The 13,846-nt window shown below is 41.1% G+C and overlaps 1 protein-coding gene and 1 pseudogene across 1 annotated transcript; one reads left to right on the plus strand and one right to left on the minus strand.

Moving 5' to 3' along the window:
* Positions 1-8,386: 8,386 nt before the first annotated feature.
* Positions 8,387-8,913, plus strand: LOC121791403 (annotated as a pseudogene).
* A 3,006-nt stretch (positions 8,914-11,919) lies between these two features.
* Positions 11,920-13,218, minus strand: LOC121752323. The gene is made up of 2 exons (XM_042147329.1): positions 12,712-13,218; positions 11,920-12,466 (listed from the first exon to the last, which is right to left on the minus strand). Exons 1-2 carry the CDS (start codon positions 13,206-13,208, stop codon positions 11,995-11,997), a joined length of 969 nt encoding a protein of 322 aa, XP_042003263.1. The 5' UTR covers positions 13,209-13,218; the 3' UTR covers positions 11,920-11,994.
* Between the last annotated feature and the right edge of the window lie 628 nt (positions 13,219-13,846).

A 13,846-nucleotide genomic window follows, 5' to 3' on the forward strand; every position in this document is an offset into this window, starting at 1 on the left:
AAACACCTCCTGCCATGTCATAAGGACATCCCACTGCACAATAGCGGACATCCCCAAGGATATCCCGGCAGACATCCACAATAATAAAAATTCACAAATTCACAAATATGCAATTTACGCAATTAAAATTTCGACACGAATACGGGGAAATACAACGATTTTATTTAAATAGTAAAAAAAAACCGGGACGTCTGTCATGGCACCGCAATGGCGGACGTCACGACGGACGTCGCCAGAAGGCCGCAGATACCTCACATCCGCATCCGTCTCTTCTCGCCTAATGGCGGACGTCCAGCGCGGACATCCGGCACGCCGGTCCGACGTCCGATGGGAAATCCGCCATTGCGGATGCTCTCAGGGACAGAGGGAGTAATACAGTAAAGAGAGTGGATATATTGATATATCAACATATTACATATCAATATATGGGATAACGTCATAACGACTTGAAATTGACGAGTCAAACTCATTCGCCAGTTGGCATCGTTTAAGGCCATCCACTACGCAGCGCGCCACTGTCCCGCGTTCCGTTTCTCTTGACGAGTCAAACTCATTCGCCAGTTGGCATCGTTTAAGGCCATCCACTACACAGCGCGCCACTGTCCCGCGTTCCGTCGCGGAGAGACGGAACGCTCGCGCGACGCGTTGCGGCACACCGGCCCGTCCCACGCCCGTCACGATCACGTCCCGCGACCCGTCCCTACAAGACAAGGGACGGGCTGTCTCGCCACGCGCCATGGCGACGTGGTGCGCCCCTGCGCCATGCGTGACGCCCACTCGCCGCCCGCGAGTGGGCGTCATCACCGCTGCCGCAATAATTCATATTTTTTAAATCAATTTTTTTAAAAATATTTTTATTTATAAAAATTAATTTTTATATTTAAAAATAATTTTTACAAATAAATGAATACAAGAAATTCGTAATAGCCCATATATATTTGATGGGCTTGCGAAATTATGAAACTCATTCTTGGTTGTTTATCTTTTATAGAAACGTTCTTGAATGTTTTATGTTCCACTTTCGATGTGAGACAAACTCATTCTTGGTTGTTTCTTTTTTATAGAGATATCCTTGAATGTTTTATGTTCCACTTTCGATGTGAGACAAACTCATTCTTGGATGTTTCTCTTTTATAGAGACATCCTTGAATGTTTTATGTTCCACTTTCGATGTGAGATTTTAATTATGTCTTTTTCTATTTTTTTAAATTATGTCATTTTTATTTTTTTAGGATTTTAATTATGTCATTTTCTATTTTTTTGAATTTTAATTTGTAATGTTATTTTAATTTTAATGAAGTGTGTTTGTTTTAATTGAATTGGGTTGGAAATAAAAATAAAAAATGAAATTGAATGAATAGTAATTTAAGGGATGGAGGGTTGCACGTTCCGTCCCTTAGTTAAGGGATGTAGTAAAAAAGTACAGTGGGGCCCTCAAATAGTAGTTTAAGGGACGGTATAGAGACAACATAGTGGATGGCCTAAGGGAGCCCACAACAGAAGAGTATTGTCACCCACAGCTTATACCTATAGGCTATGAGCTTAGAGTTATATACTCCCTCTCTCTTCATTATTAAGTCCACGTTTAACATGACACAGATTTTAAAAAATATAATAGAAAGTAAGTGAAAAGAGGTTGGTAGAAGGTGAGTCATACTTTTATACTCCCTCCATCCCTAAAGATTATGAACTTTGTGTTAGACGCGAGTTTTAATAAATAAGGGGAAAAGTAAGAGAAATGGAGAGAAAGGGTAGTGGAAACAATGTTAGTGGAGAATAGAGTCCACATTATTATAATTGTATAAGTGTTAATTGTAATGATATAAGTTGTAAATAAAATGATGTGTAGTTGTAGTAGTTGTTTGAATTTTTCAAGATTAGAAAGTTCATACTCTTTAGGGACGGACGAAAAAGGAAATAGTACATACTCTTTGGGGACGGAGGGAGTATTTCTGCATCATTTTTTCTTTGTGAAGCTATTAATTTAATATTGAATACTTACAACATACTCTCTCTATTCGGGAATAAAAGTCTCATTTTTTCATTTTAGTCCGTCCATGAATAAAAGTCTCGATTCATTTTTATTATAAATAGTAATAGAACCTCACATTTTACTATCTCATTCAACTCACATTTCATTTAAAATTTCATTTAAAACTGATACTCCATCCGTCCCACAAAAATATGTGCATTTTCTATTTTCGTCCGTCCCAAAAAAATATAGGCATTTATATTTATGGAAAATTTTCCCAATTTATTACACCTATACATCAAGTTATTTACTCCCTCCGTCCCTTAAATTTTGTCACATTTTTCTATTTCTGGCCGTCCCACAAAATTTATCACATTTCACTTTTTACCATTTTTTTGTAGTGGACCTCATATCCCACTTACTCATTCCAACTCACATTTTACTATAAAATAAATATATATAAAAGTATGATTCACTCTCCACTAACTTTTTCAACTCACTTTCCATTACATTTCTTAAAACCCGTGTCTGGTCAAAGTGCGACAAAATTTGTGGGACGAAGGGAGTACAACTTATACTACCATTAGAACATTAATAATAATGGGGTCTCATTATTCATTAACCCTACTTTAGCTATTTTCTCCCCTTTTCTCCTACTGTACCAAATTTGTTTTAATTCTCGTGCCATATCATATGCTCATATTTTTATGGGACGAAAGGAGTATATATAAGTGAAATATGACATGTGGAACTCATGCCGTAAAAAAATGGAAATCCTAATGACGTGTGGAAGAACTACTCCTTAGTAGGAGTAGTATATTATTATATGGTATAGAATAATAAAAGGGATATTGACACCTAATATCATAGAACTTTTAAAAAAGTTAGGGTTTTTTTTCATGAACTTTGAAATTGGTAAATAATATCACGAACTTTACTCTGAATTTGTTATTTCCCACCAATGAAAAAATTTCAACAAGCCCCAATTTTCATAAAAATTCTAAAACTTGCAATTAATCAAGTAACTGCATTTAATTATAAACTAAACTAAAGAAAAGAAATTAGGAGGGAGCGTTTTCCCTCCGGCGCTCGTCTCCTTTTATCCCCATATATATATAGGGGGTATTCGGTTGGCATGATTAAATCTCATGATTAAATATGTATCATGTTTGGTTAATAAGATTGAACCCTTCAATTTAATCCTACATGGATAGTCTCATGATAATTAGTCTTAGCCTCCCCCTCCAACTAAAATAATCCCACAACTTAATCCTAGATGGATAGTCTCATGATATTAGTCATGGCAACCGAACGCCACCATAATATATATATATAATATATATAGGGATGTATTCAGCAACAACAGATTGATTGATTACACAGTAAATTAATCTCGTAAGCCAGAGTATTGTTTATGGAAGAAAGAATTGGAAGATGAGCAAGAGAAAGATGAACTTCGAAGTTGATGATCATCAAGATGAAGATGAAGAGGATGCTTCAAATTCAAGAGAAAGAAAGTTACCCAGAAGAAACATGTTGCAAGTATTTTCTAGCTAAGTAAATAACCCATGTGTTGGTTGCATGTGACGCCGTTTCAATAAGAGTGGAAGAGAAGCGAGCCAGCTTAAGAATCGTGAAGTCGATTTCGTAATGTGGGGATAGCAAGGATATGAGGCCACGTCATAGAGACAGCTGTGCGTAGCTGTTGCAACAACTTAAGAGAGAGAAGGGAAGGAACAGACAGGGAACGGTTGAGCTGAGAATATAAATAGAAGTAGTTGTTTTGTTCATTTCATTCATGAAAATTGTGTGAGCTTGCGAGCTGTGGTCATCGTGAGAATCCGGTGATCCGGTGATTCTCCGTTGAATGTATCGTGTTCATCTTATCATTGTATCTTTTGTTTCCATTTACATTTGAAGTTTCCATTTGTGTAACTCTCATCATCAATGCAGTTCCTATTCATTTGTTCTATCGATTTGTATCTTTGATTTTGGGTTAAATTGCATCAAATCATGGAGGTGGTGATCGATTGGAGTTCGTCTTGTGGTTATTGCTCTGATAATAGAAAATACTTGCAACAAAACCCCAATCAACAAGAAGCGCCAATCCCAGCAAACCCTAATCAAGAAGCCCCAATTCCAGCAGAGCAAGATTTGTTATTCGAAAAGACGCTTACATTTTCAGAAGCTACGTGCAGTGGCAGTCAGTTGGTGTTAACCGGAGCACACAAAGCAACGTTGATGGCGTTTCTAACTGATGCGGAGAGAGAAATATTGGAGAAAAATGGCGGTCTGATTGTTTGGACGAGAAATGCAAATGGAAATGGAGTTGAATATGCATTGGAGTTAAAGAGAAACAAGAAAACATATTTCAGCAGATGGGCGGAGGTGGCGCGTGCAAACCGAGTCAGGATTGGGGATTCAGTTCAAGGCTTTGGGTATCGCGCCGCCGGTAAGTTCCAATTGAAGCTCAATATTGTCAAAAAGTAACTCATTCATCATTACTTTGCCATTTAATCAATCATCTTCTGTTTCATTTTGTTGATGGTATACGATGAATCCTTTATCAATTTCAAGATCAACAATACTAAATAAACTCAAATCGCAACTCGGTTTTCTTTCACTAACTAATTAATGCAGGACTTGCTATTTTGCTGTGTTCTCGATATGATAAAAAAAAATCGTTTAATTTTAGTTAGGGCCGGGCATGCATGAATATATTTCTTTCCACTCCATTTTTACTTTTTTTTAGGTTTATATCAACACTTGACACTTCTATTTTATCAAAATAGGCATTTTGAAGAGTTTTCGAGATTTTTTTTTCTTGAATCTTAAATTTTACTCCATTTGGCATTATACATTATGTCAATCAATTTTAGTAAGAGCGAAATATTTACTCAGCATTACTAAGAATTTGTAAAATACAGTACGTAGAGTACTATTTATTAATCCAAAATACTTTTAACTATATATACTACCCCGATTCAAATAAAGACTCATAAATCTTTTTATTTATTTATATTATACATATAGATCACCTATTACGATGTTACAATCATAGTATAAGTATATAATTTGCTATTGTATTAATTAAAGTTTCAATGGTCATGATGATCTTACGAATTGCAGAAAAAAATTTATTCGTCTTTCCATCTTTCTCTTACTTGTTGTTATAAAAAATATTAGTAATTCATTACAAGATCGAAAAAGATTTTGCACTGAAATTTCTTAGGGTGATTCCTTTGTGTTTTTTTTGGCGAAATATCACCGGAAAACAAGAAGAAACAACTCTATTGGACGAACTTAAATAATCAGAGCAATAATGATAAGAAACATATCTTCCATATCTCGCATATATTAGTAATTAATATCTTTACAGTAAATTTTGCTTAGTTGGTTAAGATCAGATTAGATTTATTTCTTTGAGGATTCCACATTATAAATATGCGGGAATATTTCATAATTGAGAATCATTCAAGACATAAAATATTTTTACGCTACTTTCTTCTTCTTCAACAACAAAGTTCTTGTCGTGTGCGATCGACGGGCAAGCGTTCTCGCCCTCACGGAGGAATTTGTGCGAGGTTAAGGAGTCCATCCTTAACAAGTGGTGCTTTCATTGACGAACTCCATTACTCATGGCGAATCGCTCGGGGAACCGCACGGAGCCGATCGAAGTGAATTCCGCCAGCGTCATCGTCGGGTTGGGGTCGCAACCATCGTCTACTGTGGCATTGGATACACCAGCGCTGGCTTTCGAGCATGTACTAGCGTCGTTGGCACGCCTAGAGGCGAGACTTGACGCGTCGAAACGACGTGCAGCCACCGCACATCCACCGTCGAGGCCTGACCCTGATCCACCATATTTGGATTGGCAGAGTGGGAGAGAAGAAACGGTGCGGCAGAGACCAATTTTAATGACGGCAACTGCAGTTTCGTCACAATCTGACCCTGATCCACCATATTTGGATTGGCAGCGTGGGAGAGAAGAAACGGTGCAGCAGAGACCAATTTTGACGCCGGCAACCGCAGTTTCGTCACAATCTCATTTAGGGGTTGGCGGCATGGGTAATCACGGCGGTACTTCATCACGTGGGCTGCAGCACGCACCCCTACCTGGTGCGTCTCTGTGGGAGCGCTACAGGGTCAGCGGCGAGGGTTATCACGGCAGACAACCGACGGTGTGGGACAATCCCGCTCATAGGCTGGAGAATCGGCCCGGGCGACACATGCCTGCGTGGGACAACGCATGGGGTCGACATGACGGAGCAGGCTATTTTGACACACCCCGTTATGATCAATTTCATCAGGAGCAGCCACGTTACGAGAAGATGAAAGCCCCGCGTTTCGACGGATCTGATGCGGCGAATGTCAATTTTGCAGCGACTACGAAGACGGACGAGGCAGGGGGTTTCGTGGCGGCCGGAGTTTCTGCCGGTGGGGTGGTTGCTGGGGTACCGATGGTGGTTGGTGGCGATCCCCCAGACAATGAGAGATCAGATCCTGGAGGATACAAGAGGGTGCAACAAATCCAGCCGCATGTACAATCACCAATGCAGCTGCAGCACCAGCAGCAGATTTCTCAGGCTCAATTTCAGCGGAAACAGAGCGGTGGATTTGATTTGGCTTCTCCAGATTCCGCTTCAATGAAGGAGGTATAAGAAACCCCCTATCCAGCCAGAGACAACCTGTTTATCAAGAGCAAATCATACAAATTCAATCTGGAAACAATATGGTTGCTGCTAATCAAGCTGAATTGAAATTTGGTGTTCAGAATGCTAATAAGATTCAGATGCAGCAACAAGTTCAAGAATCGGGCTACGTTATATCGAACCAATATGATCAGAATCACCCCCAAATGCATCGTCCCCAACAATTTGTTCATTCCCGCAACCAGTATATACCCACAGGAGTAATGCCGTATGGGTCATACTACTCCGTTTATCCTTCCCAGCCGCAGCAGCACCATCGATACCAGCAGCACGTGCTCGTCGAGGAAACGACCGAGAAAAATATGGTGTATGATGATAAGAATCTGCCGCAGGTTTCTATTTTGCTGCCCTTGTTGAATCGAGACGTAGGTTCACTACCCATACGAAAGGAAGTCATGGAGATCTTATTCCATGATGGATTTATCATGTTTGGATGGATATCTGGTGGGGAGTATATACAATCAAGCGGCCAAGCTGGTCGCCGAGGAATTGGTGAAGGGAGACGCTTAACCATTCGATGTGCGTTTGATCCAGGAGGGGAGAGCTTGCCAAAGCTTCTGTTTGCGTCGCTCTTCGTTGTGTCGTGGTTCCCACCTTGAGGACAAGGTGGATTTTAACCGTGGGGGAGTTGATACGAGACATATCTTCCATATCTCGCATATATTAGTTGGTTAAGATTAGATGGGGGTCTGGCCCCAATTCCACCACCGTTATAAGATAACGAAGATGATCGGCTTGAAGGTGTAGTACATACTACAAGTATTCTTGTTCTGAAAGAAGCTTACAAGTTCGGATGTTATGCAGGCTGATACCCATGGCCATGATCATGTTTATCACTTACTCCTACTTAATTTGATTATGAATTTATATATTCTCACATTTTGTCTGATGCTTTGATTTAGGACATGCTTTCATTTTTTCATGTCACTATACCCAAACATATATTTTTTTCATTTTATTAAGCTCATTAATAAACGAAATAAAACGAAAGGAACAATTCCTACTTAGCAAACAAAGACTCTTATTCAGCTTGAACTTAAAGACCCAAACTAGATATAGAGACTCACCAAATAAATCAAATTAACTTGTGATAAATAACATACATCCGAATTTGTAATCTTCTTTGTGAACAAGAATTCTGGGCTGTGCCAAAGCTATCCATCTGTTGAATCGATAACATGAATCGAATCAAATCAAATCATAGAGTATATACTAATAATTACATAAGTACTCCTACAAGATAAGCTCAACACAAATATTCAAGTAATAAATTAGAGACGAGATATAACTCAAAACTTCTTTTCTTTCATATTATTTTTATTTTCTGTATAGTTTCGTATAAAATTAGAAATATAAATAATATAGTTTCATCCTATATATACATATTTTATTATGTAAAAACTGTATTGTGATAAAAGTTTTAGTTTGTCATTTGAAGGCGTAGTAAATTCTAACATAGACGATTGATATTAAATTTAAACTAAAGTCTCAAAATGGTCCTTAACATATTGCGTTTTTTTTTTATTTTGGTCCAAAACATTATCTTTTGAATTATTCGGTCCCTCACATTTGAAATCGGATCACATTTGGTCCATTTTTGACGGTTTTAATTATCGGGTCACAAATCCGTCACTAACTGGGAGAAACTGATCCGTAACCATTAAATTTCTTGAGATTGAAAAACCAAATTCTTGAAATTGACATGGTGAAGACCAAGGACGGAGTCTACGCCGCCAAGGCGAAGAAAGTCGTCATCTTGTGGGACCTCGATAACAAGCCGCCGTGAGGCCCGCCGTACGAGGCAGCGCAGGCCCTGAAATCAATGGCGAAGAAATTCGGCGACGTGATCGACATCGCCGCCTACGCCAACCGCCACGCCTTCATCCACCTTGCCCTAGTGGGTCGTCCAGGGCGGCCGCGAGGAGCGCCGCCTCGACGCCCTCGAGCGGAGGGGGCTGTCGATGCCGGAGGAGCCCTACATTTGCTCCGTCTGCGGGTGGAAATGCAAGACCAACATGGATTTGAAGATGCATTTCCGTATGCGGGAGGCTGAAGAAGATGAATCGGATGCGGAGCTTGAAGGGGAAGAAGCGGAGGATTTTCAAGGAGAGGTTTATCGACGGGAACGAGAAGTACAACGAGGCCGCGAGGCGTTTGGTGACGCCTAGAGTTGGGTATGGGCTGGCGCAGGATCTGAGGCGGGCCGGGGTGTATGTGAAGACGGATTAGTGAGCAGGGGGTTTTTCAATCTCAAGAAATTTAATGGTGACGGATTAGTGACAGATTGGTGACGGATTAGTAACGGAGTAGTGACAGATCAGTTTCTCCCAGTTAGTGACGGATTTGTGACCCGGTAATTAAAACCGTCAAAATTTAACGGAACCGTCCAAAATGGACCAAATGTGATCCGATTTCAAATGTGAGAGTCCGAATAATTCCAAAGATAATGTTTTAAACCAAAATTAAAAAAAAACGCAATATGTTAATTACCATTTTGAGACTGTAGTCTTAAATTTATAAGAGCACAGACCTTACGTACTTAGCATTATATATACTCTAAAAAAACTAATATAACCAAATAATATTACTCAATTAAAGGATCCTTATATGAATTGTTTCTAGTATACTCTTGTAATTATCAATATATAGAATGAATAAAAACTTGTCGCAGACTAAAATGCAAAAACTTGTAAGTTTGCTGATGTAAGAGCATCTCCAGTGGTCGGCGGACAAGCAATAGCTCAGCCATAGCTCAGTCATGCCACATCAGCAATACTAAATTCCTCCTGCCATATCAGCTGGACAAGCAACTGGATAAGTAACTGGACAAGCAATAGCCCAGCCATAGCCTTGCCACATCATCAGCACTAAAAACAAATAATTAAACAATCATACAAAATACGGAATTAAATTTACGACACATATACGGGAAAATTCTCTAATAATATTAAATTTTTAAAAATACATTAATTTAAAAAAAAAGTAAAAAAAAAGTACATTAATTAAAAAAAATCCTAATCCTCGCACGGGCCCACCCCTTCCGGCGCCGCCTCACTCCTCGCCGTCGTCGCCGCTATCCGGGACCCCCAAATCTGCGACATCTGAGCCCACGTCAGAGCCCCCCACCTGTGCCGCGCCGGGATTCAAATCCTGTCGCATACTCACGAGCACGGCGTGAAAAAACTCTTCTCCTCGGGGTGAGTTGCATTCTTCCATTGATCTATGACCTTGATCATCTGAGCCGTCGCTTGTTGACGCGCCAAGAAGACGAGGTCGGCTGTCGAGCTGCCAACAGGGGGGATGCCGACTGGACATCCTGGGACCTCTGGCGAGGGCGTTGCACCCGTCTTTGACCAACCGGGCGAGTGCGGCGAGTAAACGAGGGAGGAGACGGGGTCTCCTGAGCGTCTTCGGGGAAGTCGTGGGAACCGCCGCTGCTACCTCCGGCGTAATCACCTGAATAGTTCAGGCGCTGCTTCTTCGGCCAGCCCGCGTCGACACCTGCCCGAAACTTCTCGGAGTCCATTAGCACCTCGTAGCAATTCCAGTAGGTTAAGTCCTTGTAAAGCCCGGGCAGGGAGAACTCTTTCTCCGCCAGCCTCCTGCAGTCGTCGTCAGTTTGGTCGCTGGACTTCATTCGGAGGGCGTTGGTGTACAAGCCCGAAAATCGGGACGCCCCAGACCGGATTCGGTCCCACCCCTTCTGGCACTCCTCCCCGCTGCGTGGCCTCCCCTCTGGGCAAAATGTCTTGTAGGTTGCTGCTATTTTAGCCCACAAGTTAACGATCCTCTGATTGTTCGAGGCGAGAGGGTCATCGCAAACACTCACCCACGCCTTGGACAGCGCGACGTTCACCGCGTCTGTCCACTTCCTCCGTACCTCCGTCTGCGACGACTCGCCGACCACCTTCTTCCCCTTCTTCTTCTTGGGCCGCCCCGACCCCGCCCCACGGGAGTGTCCGGTGCCCCGAGATCTATACCCAACTCCTCTAAGGAGAAGGACTCAATCCCCTGGAAGTGCGTATCCGCTGGGGTCGATGTGTGCGAAGCAGCAGTACCAAAATCAAAGCTGGGGCGATAGACGTCAGAGCCCCCCGGCGTCCCCTGCCCCCACGGTGTACCTTGCGTCCCCTGCATCCCCAGGTACCCCGGCGTCCCCTGCATCCCGGGTGCCCACCCCGGCATCATCGGCATCCCGGGATGCATCCCCAGTCCCCCCTGACCCCCCGGCATCCCCTGCCATCCCGACATACTACCACCAGATGCCATCCTGGGCATCATCTGCTGCCAAGGGTACATGTTGTTGTAGTACCCGGGCATCTGATTCCATCCACCTCCCACGGGGACCGCGGGAGTTTGAGACCCGCTCGACCCTGAAGTTGGCTCTTTGTTGAGATCCATTTCGCGTTGTTGATCTTGTACATAAATTAAGATAGAGAGAGTACTCGTTAAAACAAGTGGTGCGAATGAAAATGTCGTGCAAATCGCGTATATATAGTGTTTCGAAAATTAAAAAAAAAAATTCGCTCGCCGGTTCCTTGCCGATCGGGAGGCTGCAATAGTGGCGAGCCGATCGGCGAGAGAATTGGCGTACCCTCGCCGAAATTCTCGCCGATTAGGCGCTCGCCGGCTGCAATAGTTCGGCGAGCGCCAAAAATCAGCGAGCCGCTCGCTCGCCGACCACTTGAGATGCTCTAAGCGTCAGAAAATGGAAATGTGAAGTCGCTGACTCGGTGGCGCTAAATTGGTTAAATACTCAAATTATTACTAATTAATAAATTATTATGGTTATATCTATTACAATTTCTCCAAAATTTTGCTTACAATCTTCCACAATGCTTCTTCAATAAGATTTTCTTTATGATATCAAATTACAACATCATGAGTCTTGATCAACCATAAATTAAAAATAATTAAGGCCATGAAGGTTCTATTTTTGTAATTATATGTTGGGTGCTTGTTTTCTTCGAATGTACGTATAATTTTGAATCGTATCTTTCTTCTCTTTCTCTCGTAAAATTTAAACAAAAGAATAATTCTTGAAGATTTTTTAAAATACTTATTTCTGCTAAAAGAGAACATGTATAAACCTAGCTAAAAGAAAGTAAAATTTACAACAGAATATGTCCAAGAACGTGTAAAATTAAAAATATTAGTACTAAAAATCACAATTAATTACTGATGAAATAGATTAGGGAAAAGAAGATGCATATGCTATAGTAACACGCATATGGAAATAGGAAGTTTTTATTAAAGACAAAAGAAAATGAATAATTAAAGATGCATTATATTGATATTGGGGAACAAGATTTAGTTAGTGATAAAGTGGAGATGCAAACGGAGGTGATGATCGGCGGCGTGGCGGGAGGCAAAGGCCTGAAGTGAATCCCCAGCCTTGGGTTTGTATTTGCGGGTGATGTTATTCCATTGGTGTGAGAGAGTCATAAAATGAGCAATTCTCAAAATCAATGTGTATTCAACTCCATCTGCATCTAGTGTCGTCGCAACGCGCAGACCATCTTCTCCTCTCGCCTTTTCTTTCTCATCTTCCCTCAAAGCTCTCAACACCCTCTTTTTCTGCTCTGCTCCGCTGATGGTCAGCTCCCAGTGCTTCACATCCCTTCTTGTAAGCTCCTTTTCGAACAACAATTCTTCTTGGATTTGATTAGGGCTGTGGTTCAGGTCTTGTTGAATCTGCAGCTGATTAGGGCTTCTTGCCTTTCTTTTCCTTCCATCATTCTCACCCCCCATTCCTTTTCCCTTGCTCATCCTCTTCCGATTCCTGCTTCAAAAATCTTGATTAGGGCTTCTCTTTTTTTAACCCAATTCTAAACTCATCATATCCTAAGCTACAAGAGAATGAATATATAATTCTTGAAGATTCTTTAAAATACTTTTGTTTTTTTCCTGATATATAAACCTAAAAGAAAGTAAAATTTACAAGGCGCGAATATACTCAAAGAAGGTCTAAAATGAAAAACATAAATCAAACATGCAGATTAGGGAGAAATAGGCAAGAAGATTTACTTAGGGATAAAGTGGAGACACAGACGGAAGGGAGCAGTGGCGGAGGCAAAGCCCTTAACGGAATCCCCGGGCTTGAGTTTGTATTTGTGGAGCAACGCATGCAATTCGTGTGAGAGTATCATATAACGAGACCACTGCATTTCCAATATCAATTTGTATTCAACTCCATTGGCATCTGTCGTCGCAACGCTCAGACCATCTTTCTCTCTCGCCTTTTTTATTTCATCTTCCCTCAAAGCCTTCAACACCCTCCGTTTATGCTCTTTTCCGGTGATGAACATCCGCCCCTGCTTTATATCCCTTTCTGTAAGCTCCTTTTCGAACAATACTTCTTCTTCTTCTTCTTCTTGATTAGGGCTGCGGTTGAGATCTTGTTCCATCTTCAGCCTCTTTGATGAATCTTCTTCTTGATTACGACTTCTTGACTTTCTTTTTAAATTCTGATCATCATCTTCGCCTTCAACCCCCATTGCTATCACTTCTTTTCCCTTGCTCATCTTGCTTCACTTCTCCTATTCATTTGCTGTGTCTCTATAGTTGAAGAAAAAAAGTAAGTATATATTAGCTAGCTAGCGCGAGAGAAAACATAACTGCCAACTCCCAACTACTTTTCTTTCTTATATCATTTTATCTATATTTTTATATGAATTATACCATTTCATCTTTATACTTATTACTGTTACTACGGTTGCTTCGACTCACATTATAAAATGAAATAACTAGTGCAACGTCTATTGATATTTTTTTAATCACACTAATTCATATTTCTATATACAATACCCACATTTAAAAATAATTTGGGCTTCTAAATAAAACTTTCAATTTTCACACTAGCCTGTTGGCCCAAAAATGTGCATACAATTTGCTCGGGTGTTAATTAAAGCGTTTACTATATTAGAATTCTCCCACATAGTTGATCTCTTTTTACAGCATCCACGATATCGTGGACTAACCAATAGTGTAGCATTAGGATTAACCACAAATACCTTCTTCCACATCACTAGAAGTAACCGTTTGCCACATCATCAGGATTAACCAAAGCACAATAATAGCCTAGCACTAGGACTAACTACAAACACCTTCTGCCGCATCACTAGAACTAACCGTCTGCCACATCATCACGATTAACCATAGC

Source organism: Salvia splendens, chromosome 1 (assembly GCF_004379255.2).
Source record: "Salvia splendens isolate huo1 chromosome 1, SspV2, whole genome shotgun sequence".
Classification (NCBI taxonomy): Eukaryota; Viridiplantae; Streptophyta; class Magnoliopsida; order Lamiales; family Lamiaceae; genus Salvia; species Salvia splendens.

What these genes read in the sequence shown, in the direction of transcription:
- LOC121752323 (XM_042147329.1), bottom strand. Translation starts at nt 13,208, where the DNA reads ATGAGCAAGGGAAAAGAAGTGATAGCAATGGGGGTTGAAGGCGAAGAT. An exon ending in TGTCTCCACTTTATCCCTAA is followed by an intron (nt 12,467 to 12,711) that starts GTAAATCTTCTT and finishes TTTTTGAAGCAG; the next exon opens with GAATCGGAAGAGGATGAGCA.